Raw genomic sequence first — 12,272 nt, 5'->3', positions numbered from 1 at the left:
CTTTTCAACATTTAATAATAAGAAATGTTTCCTGAGAACCAATACACACATTAAAATGATTTCTGAAGGATCATGTGACTAGATTAATGGCTGCTGAAAATTCAGCTTCGCATCACAGAAATAAATTACATATTCAAATAAACTGCAGTTGTTTTAAATTGCAATACTTTTTTAAAAAAATTTTTACTGTATGATCAAACAAATGCAGCTTTGGTAAGCATAAGAGGCTTCTTTCAAATGTTTTACCCCAAATTTTTTGAACTGTAGTGTGCACACATCTTGTTGTTCCATGCCATTTTTTACATTTTACTAATCATTCTAGGCCTGGAAAAATCCACCTTTTTCATATTTTCAGTTTTTTTATTACTGAAGAAACCATGAATATGCTACAGAACATTAAAAACAGTGTCAGCTTACTTTTTGAACAGGTGCCGGTCCAGCATTACGCCATCTGACGTGGATTTGAGGGTGACTTTCAACATGTCCATACATTCTTTCAGCCGTGGATCTCCTGTTCGAAGTCCAGTGGCCTTCAGTGCCTGAATGCATACATAAACAAGAGATTTCCATGAGCACTATTAAGAGTTAACAGCTAACTGTCGATGGCCTTACTCATTACTATCATCAATCACAACACTCTTATCAGGGGATTTTACTTCCTTTGTCGGTAAAGTTTGATAAGAGAGTCTTAGTGTAATAAAACGTGACTCTGTGTCCTATTTAGTGACGCCGATAACGGCAACAACACAGCAGTAACTGTAAACGATGACCCTTAGGTCATACTATCACAAAGAACAGAACGACCTACTAGCACACAAAACATGCTACAGCCTATAATATCTGTCCCTGCAAATATAAACATATGTAAGGGGAGTGCTGTCACTCACGGTAATGAATTTGTGAGCTGGGATCCTCTCCTGGCCGTCAGCAATACTGTAAAACAGCAGGTCTTCCAAGCTGGGCAGGATGCCAGCCTTCCTTCTCCTAAAACAAGAGAGAAAAGTGATCTGACCTTAATCAATGACTTCTACCATGATAGAAACTGCCACAATCTACAGATCACAATAAGCCTGGAGTGCATTTTAATGTCATGTGTTCAAATACCAAATGAACTGTTAAAGGAATTTAGTTAGTTGGGGTTAAATTCAGAGAAAGACGACTATGCTACAAAGATTAACAGAAAAAAAGATTTGGTCAGTGAAGAGTTAAAGAGCCCATGAAATTACTTGATTTAATTTAATATAATATAGCATTTATATAAAAATACATTTATATATTAAATATATTTTACTATCAATTTTGAATTAAATAGAATTTAATTATAATACTGATACAAAAAATAGAATAATTATTATTAATTGTATTGACAGTTCTAAATATTTAATAAAATTCATAAACTGATAAAATAATAGTAATATTAATAATAATAATATAAATAATATATTGATAGGAAACAGTTATAGTTTGGTAGAGAAAGATTTTTGAATAATATTTTGAAAAACAACTCCACAATTATCACAAATATGCAACAGGTAAATATTTATTTGGGTTTTAAATTGTTGGCTACGGTACATAGGTGAACAAAATAAAAAAGCTTTATATTTTTTTCATTACATACCTGGTCTTCATCAATGCAAACATGCATTAGCATTGCACAATACACGAGTCTACTGTAGACACACTCTTGCCAAGTTTTATTAAGAGCCGACCTAACTAAGCCACTGCATTATCACATTTAGATGGCTTTGAGTCTAATGGAGCTCTGCGTAAGCTGCTGTGGCACTGAGCCACGACAGAGTCTGGCCAGGACTGTATACTTCCCAACGGCCTAACAAAGCATCCTCTCACAGAGCACCAACGGACCCACCTTCCCACCACAACCATTCCCAGAACTGAAACTTCCCTTTACCAAACCTCATTTACATTTGCTGTATTCATTTTCCTAAATATTATTTGATTATATATCATTGGAAGGTTTTTTCTTTTTCTTTTTTTATACACACAGGCTGACATGGAAATGGCACTGAAAATGTGATTTTCATCTTTTGGGTTAATTTGTGAGGATTATAAAACATAGAAAGGGAATTTGTTGAGAAATGACATATAGAGGTAAAAGAGTGGAAGTAACGATTCAAATCATACTTACATACAAACAAACAGCAGGCAGAGCAACGAGGGAGAGAAAAACATGCAGAATTAATGAGAAACACAATAAACAAATCAATCAAATCAATTATGATCAACTTAAAACTGTTAAAATCAAGATTCTTTATTGATGTATAATGAATTTAAAATGCATTTGCTTGTGTGTTGTTGTTTTGTTTCTTGAATAAAATATCATATGAATTTACACTACCATTCAAAGTATAAGGTCGGTAAGATTTATTTATTTATTTATTTTTAAGGGGGTCGTATGATGTGATTTCAGTTTTTTCTGTCTCTTTAGAGTATTTCAAGCTCTTGGTGCATGAAGAAGATCTGTAAAGTTGCAAAGAGTAAAGTCTCAAATCCAAAGAGATATTCTTTATAAAAGTTAAGACTCTGCCACGCACCCCTAAAACAGCTCATTCAAACACGCCCCCACACATCTACATCACTATGTGGAAATATTTGCGTAATGCCACCCAAATGTCAACACAAAGAAAGAAGGCGTAGTTTCAGTAACCACAGTTAGTGTTGAAGCAGCCATGTCAGAGAGATGCTGTGTGCATCTAGATGAAAGCAAAATCACTTTATTTGGCCTTACGAAAGTAGATCATTTAGGATTCTTTAAGATTAGTTATAACTAGGGCCGGGACTTTAATGCGTTAATTGAGATTAATTAATCACACAAAAAAATAACGCGTTAACTAAGATTAATTAATTACAGAAAAAAAAATTCCCGCGTTTTTAATAACTTATTTTTGCACCGCGGAACGTTTCTCACTGGATAAGTTTCGGCGGACCGATTATACTGGAGCACCAACTAGCATTCGCTTCTCATATCACTGCAGCACATCGAGCCTCAAGTATCACCTCAACGCAAAACATATAGCAGCTAGCGTGGACTTTACACTTTATGTTGAACTATGTATTATTTTGTTGGTGCAACAGTTTATGTTGAACTCTTTATTGTTTTGGCCAAGGTTATTGAGAGTTGGAATTAGTATGTTATGGCCTCTTAAGCAACAGAGAGATGTTTTCTAATAGTCAGTGTTTCCAATGTTCTGAATGTAATTGACAGTATTGTGTTTTACTAAAAAAAAACACCTTACAGAAGGTTCCATCACCTATAAGCTTCCTGAATTTCTGAAATGTACTATTTCTAAATTGTTTCTAAATATGCTATTGTTACACTTCATGGCAAAAATTGCACTGGTCTGGCTAGACTTGGTTGAACAAAAATAAACAATATTTTGTTGCTTAAGCTTATGTATTCAATCATTATTCAATGGTATACTATAAATCCATGTGAAAAAAATTACTTCTCACTGTTCTCAGGTCAAATATTTATATGCGATTAAAATGCGATTAATTTCGATTAATTAATACAAAGCCTCTAATTAATTAGATTAATTTTTTTAATCGAGTCCCGACCCTAGTTATAACAGAACAGCAACGCATTTTATGGACGACTGTTTCATGAACCTAGCAGAAGAGGTACTTCTGACTACTATGACAATCTGCCGCTTCTGAATCAGCTACTGTAAGTATGTTTTGTTATTAGGTTAAGTATTTGCTATTGAATGTTCAAATGTGGAGCTAGATAGAGAGAGGGTCAAACAGTGGAGCCAGCTGTCTTAACCTTCGATAATGAACGCGATATCGCGTAGCTTGTCAGTGATCGACGACTCTGTCTATTAAGTACCGCTCCATTTGAAAGCAGGTGATAGCGATCACTAATCACGGAACCAGACTTACTGAGTAGATGCGCATGATCAGACCGTTAGATATATCGCCCAGCCCTAGTGCTAATCAACATTTTGCCACAAAATTCATCCAAAATATTCACATAAAAGTACAATAAGTGAATGAAAAAAGAGAAATAGACTAAAAACAAGTTACACAAAGGAACATCTAACAATGCAACCCACACACAGCTCAGCAAGTCATGCAAAATCCACAATTTTCTGTTTTTTCAATTAAACTATACTATGCAGAGCTGGTCAAAATTTACTTTCATTTAATTTGAAGTGAGGTCACTTGAACTAAATAGCCAACACGCCTGTGTTATGTGATAGAAAATCAATTGCACATTCATCAAAATTGTCCTATCAGCTTGCAGCAGAAACAGCAGGTCTGTAGTTCTCTCCAATGAAAGCAAAAGATCAATGAGAAAGGAAATGTGTGAATCATCGGCTCTGGACCTTTGAGATCTAATTAGCAGCAAAGGGTCTTTGGTGTTATACAAACAGCATGTCTGCCTGACTCCGGCCCGTTCTCCTCTCCTTTCATCTCTCATCTCTCCATCTCTGCAGTATATGTGTGATCCTCTACACAGGATTCCAGGGATTCTCAGAGAGCCTCATCACCCTCCTGCAGACTTAATAAAACAAACACTGTGCTCCTATTCACACACCACTGACGGCTCAGAGAACCCAGCACGAAACCAAAAACCACAGGCTGTGCAGACACTGTGACCTGACAGCAGGGATTGTGGGTTTATTTTAAGGCAGCACAATTATTCAAATAAATAATAAATATTATGATTACAGCTGTGATTGTTGTTAGGAAAAGCGACTCCCTACACAAAATACATAGTTTAATTTACAGTTTATGATTCAAAAATGTGTAATCAATTCAAATCAAAACACAATTTGATAAATCGTTACAAACTTACGATTTTCAAATACAATTCTGAAGATTTTCAAATCCCGAACTGCCAGGTAAGGATGAAAAGACCGTACTAGTGAAAGACCGATATATAAAACAGCCGATATTTGAAATGTTTTAAACATCGGCATTGGCCGATACGTCTTTTCATGTGGCTAATGTTTTTTAAAACGGATTATGACACCATATCGTGCATTTATGCTTCCTCTTTAAGACAAGCTACTCAGATGTGAATCCAGCACTTGACAGACAGAAAAATGACCAATCGCTATTCACTTTCTAATGTGACGCTATGTTGTGTTACATACAAAAACACTCCAGCGTGCAGAAAGTCTTATTTAAATGTACCGTGAGACATCAGATCCGCAGTCCAGCGCCAGTTCCGGTGGGAGACCCACATGTGATAAGAACAAATTCAAACAAAAATTAAACCATGTTTACCTCACAAACAATCAAAAATCCCACGACTGGCTTTTTCTCAGACATGCGCGTTGTTCTCGGGTCATTGCTTTCGGAGGTGGATGCCGCTGTTTGAAACGCAGTCATGTAAGATAGTTCTAGGAAGCAATTATACAGAAAGAGTTTGAAGGCAGCAGGTTTTGCCCGAGCATTTAAAGGGGGGGTGAAATGCTCGTTTTCACTCAATATCCTGTTAATCTTGAGTACCTATAGAGTAGTACTGCATCCTTCATAACTCCAAAAAGTCTTTATTTTTATTATATTTATAAGAGAAAGATAGTCTGTACCGATTTTTCCCGGAAAAACACGAGCGCCTAGAGGCGTGACGTGTGGGCGGAGCTAAATAATCACGAGCGCCAATAGGCTTTTGAGTTGAGAGCATGTGGAAGCTGTGACACAGATCCAGAGGCTGAAATTTAACAAGAGCAGCATCAGCAAAGGCAGTATGCTATGTGGTATGTACTGAAACTGTATATATTTGCTTAGCGGTTTTGGAAAGTTCCACTTTATGTCGTCTTTTTTTTTTTTTTTTTTTTTTTTTTTTTTAGCTGTACATGTGGAAAGTGCAGTTTGATGACAACATCGCATGTTGTTTACTTGATGTGCTTACGCGCTGATAGCTAAGTTAACAACACAGAGATATTAGAAGCAGTTTTACTCACCGCATGTGGTTCCAACACACGATCGTGACCCTTTTTCGTTGCGACTGCATTATCCTTAAGAAATAAACGACGTGCAATCCGAAATGCAGGGAACAAACAAAAACACTTGCACAACTCCGTTGATGCTCTGTAAAAATAAACTCCATCCACTGGTCCCTTAATGCTGTTTCTCTTTTGGTAATCTGTGCAGGGTTGTCTTGCCCTGGCAACCAAAAACACACTTCTTTTGTGACTTTTCGTGACGCTCTCGCTCTGATCAGGCTGTGCTCAGCCTCTCAGTGCTCTGCTATACTGGAGCGCGCACTCTTCCAGCAGAAGAGCGCGCACTTAGGACCCATATAAGGAAATTCCGCTCCATCTAACGTCACACAGAGCCATACTCGAAAAAAACTTTCCGAAACTTGTGACAAACCGGAAGAGGTTTTTTTGGAACAAAAATACTCCTTCAAACGTACAACTTAATTTTTGAAACTTTGTCCATGTTTAGCATGGGAATCCAACTCTTTAACAGTGTAAAAAACTCAGTATGCATGAAATAGCATTTCACCCCCCCTTTAAGAATGACCATAACAACATTTCAGATGATGTGCAATGAGATCGGTCATCTGGTTACCCTGTAAAAACAGGGTGATGGAAACATAGCTAATGTGCAACTGAAATTGAAACTGAAAATACGTATTCACTATTTGGCTATTTAACTATCAAGAACTTCCTGTTTTTTTTTTTTTTTTTTTTTTATTGCATCAGTGGTCACATGGCAATACATTTTCTATACCACACACTGAGCAAACTTGTTTATTGGCCTAAAAGGCTTGATTCACATTAAAGGACATGACCCTCAGGGTAAGATTGTTAAACCTCCCGGTGGTATTAATGGACACTTGATGCTAAATACGGCACCTGTTCTTCCCGTCTGTGAACTCGCACAGGAAAGGTCGATACTTTCATCAACAGAGTTCCCTTCTGACCCTCGATCCAAAGAGTCTCCAGCAGGAGGCCTTGATTTGAATTCATCATAATGTATATGAATTTAATAGGCCTTGACAAAACTAGTTTTCATTTTGTGCTGAACTATACTGAGTTTAAATAGAATATCCTTTGTTACAAAACGTGGGCATCTGATTCACCGCTGACAACTAACTTCCTGTCTAATGAGGAAGTCTCTAACAGTTCAGCTAATCGTGTCCAAGGCAACAGAGTGTAAAAAATTGACTAAGCTCTTGTCCTCGTCTGCCGGGGAACTTGTTTTCCAAATCAGTGAAGATGTTGCTAAAAGCTGTCAAACATGGCTCCATCTGGCATCAAAGGGCCTGGAGTTTGACTTCAGAGAATATCGATCTGATATTCATCATTGTAAACAATGATACTAAATGGGTAAGTAAGTTCTATGAGGTTTTTGTTGCTCATTTTGCATACATTTCTCTGTAAGTCAGTATATTGCACATGCCTCCTAGACGAATCAGACTGATTAGATAGTTGCTTTTGGTTTTTCACATTTCTTAACAATAACTAATTGTCTTGCATGTCAGTAGAAACTAATCCACTAGTCTCAAAATTGTGTAAACAAATTGCTAGGATTTACTATACAAGAGGTGAATGAACTTTAAGATATGATACCTGCAATTACAGATATTATGTGACGGGTTGATCTACCAGCCTTTACTGTCTGTCAGGCAGATGCAGTAAAGTTATCTGACACCTGAAACCTGAAGAGATTGTTCTCTGAGTAGCACGTGCTTCAGGGGTACATGCTTTTTTCACCCCTAGGGCCCCACAGAGATGCAACAGAACTTTCCACAATCCTCTAGAGAGCTACACGTGGCACTTGGCACAGGACTGAAAATGATTGCCTCCTAAGTGTACAGTGTTGTAATGTTGAGAATTATACACTGGAGTTCAAAAGTTTGGGGTCAGTTAATTATTATTATTTATTTTTTTTGTAAAATAAAATTAATGTTTTTATTCAGAAAGGATGCATGACTGATTAAAAACGGACAGCACAGACATTTATAACATTAAAAAGTTTCTATTTCAAATAAATGCTGTTTTTTAGAACTTTCTTTATAAGCTAGAAACCTACAATTTTTTTTTTTTTTACTGTGGTTTCCAAAAAAATATAAAGCAGCACAACTGTTTTCAAACAATAATTGCACCACTATTTGAATTCATATTAATTAACAGTGATATTTATTAAATGTTTTAATATGTAGAGTGATGAAATCTGAGTTTTAAACTGATGCACTTAAAGAGCCACACAGATGGGAAATCAAAAATGACCTGTATTACAGTGTGATGTAGCTGTCCATCAGTGTAAACAATGTGCAAAGTAATTAAACCAAAAAGTACACAATTTATAAAGTTATTGGCTTCTAAAGTAAGGAGTCGACTCTGAATCGCTGAAACGAGTCGTTATAGATTTCAAATCTTTTGCCCATCTTTATGTACGTCACTAGGAACACTTTGCATAATAATCTCCGCCTACCGTCTTGGGAGAAACGGAACTCTGACCTGCCCCCCCCCCCCCACGCACAGATGCTCTGGTTGGTGTGATAGCATCATGTCGAGGAGAAGGTGTGTTTTTAATTGTAAAGGCAAGTTTGTTTTATTTTCACTGCCAAAGAATGAAAATCAGAAGAACCAATGGCTAAAATTCACTTTTACCACAATACCAGAGCAGTACAACAAATCCTTGTTGTGTTCACAACATTTCACTTATGACTGCTTTTCTAATCTCGCTGAGTACAGCGGGATTTTCAAAGCGTTTGGCCATAAAAGAGGGTTCATTACCAACTTTATTTAGACCAACGAGCATCTCCGAATCACAACGCGAAGTATAATTATGAAGTTATGTGTTTGTTTTCTCCCGAGCGTCTTATCAGTATGTGTGCTGTCTGCAGCCTGTCTGCACTGATCTTCATTTACAAAAACGTCATTAAAATGAAGTGTAACTCCGTGAATACTCAACGAAGAGACATGAGAGAGATGTCTATAGAAAGCTTGACATGTCTACTTTAAAACTAAACAAGTGCTGGCGAAAACAGATATTCTGTCATAAAGTAATCCATATGAAAACAACTGTTTTTCATGTCACGTTATATCTAATGTGACCACACCCCCGCGCTGAACGCGCTATTCAGATTCAAACTGAAGTGCGCGGCTTGAATACACACACACAGAAGAAAAAGCAGCGAGACTGTTCAAGTTTTTTTATTTTACTGTTTGCTTCGCGGTAAGAGGAATAAGACATAATTCACCCCACCAGATGCTAACTCATTGTTTACCGTGAAGTTGTGTGCGGAACAACCAATCAAAACTATGTCAGTTGACCAATCAGAACACAGTATGCTACCGAAAGGTGGGGTTTAAGGAAGCTGAATCTTTTGAACAGCTTCGCGCGAACCGTTTGGGGATCTCTGAGAATTGAGGTAATTTTAAAATGATATTTTGACAAAATGACAATGTTTTTTAACCTTGGATGGATTTAAACCTAATGTACAGGACTTATAAACAGTGATAGGAAGCTTAAAATTTTCATCTTACTGGCTCTTTAATTTCAATTGAAACTGAAGATTTTACTTTCATTTGCTATTAAAACATTTGTGTCTTAATTATATTTTTTCCGGAACTAGTTTAATATAAACCTTTAGAAAATTCAATGTCCTAAAAAATAAATATTTTTATAAAATTCACAATGTTATATTTTATATTGCAAGCAAAATCATTGTGAATCTGTTGTGAAAAATGAATATATCTTCCAGTTTAAAGGGTTGGTTCACCCAAAAATGAAAATTATGTCATTAATAACTCACTCTCATGTCGTTCCAAACCAGTAAAACCCACATTTATCTTTGGAACACAGTTTAAGATATTTTAGATTTAGTCCGAGAGCTCTCAGCCACTCAATTGAAACAGTGCAACTCTTTAACAGTGTTGCAAGTATTTAGTAGCAACAATTTTTTGTGAACAAATCTCTGTAGTATTTTCATATAATAAATGATCAGTTGGGTACTTTGAGCTGAAACTTCACAGACACATTCTAGGGACACCTGAGACTTATTACAGTTATTGTAGGGGCATAATATAAGGTCACCTTTAAATTACTCATGCACCGTGCTGACTCATGACTTATGCTTTCAGAAATTCACATTAAACACACATAGTTAATAACTGCATATGTGCTAGATTGTCATCCATGATGGAAAATTACAACAAGAAGGGGAATAAAAAAATCAGTGCTGAAATATAATTATCAAAGTGCTTTAAAACATGCTAAATAAATAAATACATTAAAAAAATATAACAAGGATTGATATCTGTGAGTGGAAGGCCTTTCATACGTCACGACCAAAGCAGCAGCTTGTGGCCAAACGTTCACCCATGACATCATCAGCTGGTCATTCACCTCTCCTCACCTTCTTTGAGCAGAATATCCCCATGACAGCACAACAATCAATATCTAATTTTCATAGGATTGCAGAATTGATTTCTTCAAACTGGACATGTCTGTGTGCATCAAGCCTCTTAATAAGAGGAGTAAACACTGCAGGGACATGACAGGCTAAGTTAAAACATGGAGGTATTACACATTAAACTATATCATGATTACGTAATTTACATTCTTAAAATTACCATTCTTCTCTCTAGATATCGTTATCAGCCATTCTATCAGTTAACTATAAGACTGCACTCAATCCATTACAACCTTGCAGCACTTTTAATTGTGTAATCTCTGTAGCGTAACATGTTATCCATTAGTCCAACACGTCACTAAATAGGATTATGCATCATTAACTAATTTATACCAGCTGAACAAATGTAAGCAAAAGTCAGTCTGTAAGGAGGGAAGAAATTCTCACAGATCTTGCAGAAAATGATTCTTAATATGACATTTTATTGGGGAAAACAACGGTCATGTCGCCCATCGTAAGACAGAACAGCATTCATGAGAAGATGATCAAGCTCTCGATTAAAGTCTCTCCGCAGGGACAGCATGATCCTTCTGTGTCATCTTATAAATAATCCATATGGACAGACGAGCGATGAGTCACGCACACTGTGTGAACCACGAGCAAACAAGAGCGTGAGTATTTCAGTTTATTGTACTGCCAGTGAGGATATTATCAAATATACATCTCTAAACATGGAGAAAACTGTTGCAGAAGTGCATTATTAACATTCCACAGCTGCCGTATGAATGGTGTCATAATCCAGCATCTGATAAGAGCTGCCACCACTCCCATCTCCAACTTCCACAAAGTAAACACTAATAGTGGGTTCATTTTGTTTCATCTCACTTACTCAAAACTTCTACAGTATGTGTTCAATAAAAAAGTTCACTGAATCATTCAGTGGCCTTTTCAGCAGGTCACATTATCATGATAGCAGTGATAAAAAAGTCTGTGTTAACAAGTTATGAGTGAGCACTGAACCAATTTCTAGAGGCATTACAGGCGTTCATGCACAAAACGAGTCTTATTATGCATAAATTATCCACAAATCTACTAAGACTTCAGAAAGAGTACCCAATCATTATAACCTCACCTGACTTTCACCTAGCTATAAAAACAGGAGTAGCCTACATAAAGTAAGACATTCAATAATGTATGGAACACATTCATAGTTGTTAGACCCATATTCTGGAAACTAAAGGCCCATTCATACTAGGAATAATAACTGGGGCTGGGTTGACAATATTCATCTTCATTTTGATGAACCAATATTCTTGAATTCTAATTCAGTCTTTTATCTTTGCTGCTTTCTGTTAATGCGCACACAAAACTTGACTAAACACTATTTGTAGCACAGTATGCACTATGCTTTGTTACATTTAAAATGAAAAAATCTCATGTTTTAAATTTTATCAATAAATGTCATTTTGCTGCTCTTTGATGGGAGGGAGTAAGATCGCTGGAGCTGCCTCAGTTCAAGAACGAGTGTGAATGATCATCTTTTCCTCTTTACTACTAGTTATAGCATGAAATAAAACTGAATGAACTATTAATGACACTGTCGTTCTGTCGTCAATCGCATTAAATGCTCAAGTTTTTTGAAGTCGGGAGGATTCTGGTTGCCGGTAAATATTTTTATCGTTCCTCAGCTGGAAAATAACATTCTGAAAGTGATTCCAAATATGTTCCTCTGCGAGGACTTCCCTGTTCTCAAAGATTTAGAATTTTTAACTAAACGTTATATCAAAAGTATCGATATTCACATAAAAATATAGATACTAAGGTGTGTTTATACCAGTGATTTTGTTTATTAAACAACAACAACAACAACAAAAAAATGCGTACAATATGGATTGAGTCGGACGAATTATGTGTTAGCGAATAATTGTGT

General features: G+C 36.3%; 1 protein-coding gene across 4 annotated transcripts in view; it reads right to left on the bottom strand.

The window, feature by feature from the left end:
* Nucleotides 1-12,272, bottom strand: part of glsb (glutaminase b) — a 39,282-nt gene that overhangs the window by 25,655 nt on the left and 1,355 nt on the right. For 3 of the 4 annotated variants that reach the window (XM_052606837.1, XM_052606839.1, XM_052606840.1), the window contains exons 2-3: nt 888-984; nt 418-539 (exon numbers count right to left, since the gene is read on the bottom strand). In XM_052606837.1, the coding sequence (XP_052462797.1) occupies nt 418-539; nt 888-984 (219 nt within the window). The remainder of the gene's footprint in view (nt 1-417; nt 540-887; nt 985-12,272) is intronic. The other variant, XM_052606838.1, reaches the window with a different exon arrangement.

Source organism: Carassius gibelio, chromosome A9 (genome assembly GCF_023724105.1).
Source record: "Carassius gibelio isolate Cgi1373 ecotype wild population from Czech Republic chromosome A9, carGib1.2-hapl.c, whole genome shotgun sequence".
Lineage (NCBI taxonomy): Eukaryota > Metazoa > Chordata > Actinopteri > Cypriniformes > Cyprinidae > Carassius > Carassius gibelio.
The sequence above is the reverse complement of the archived record's forward strand: the minus strand, read 5'-3'. Positions and strand labels throughout refer to the sequence as shown.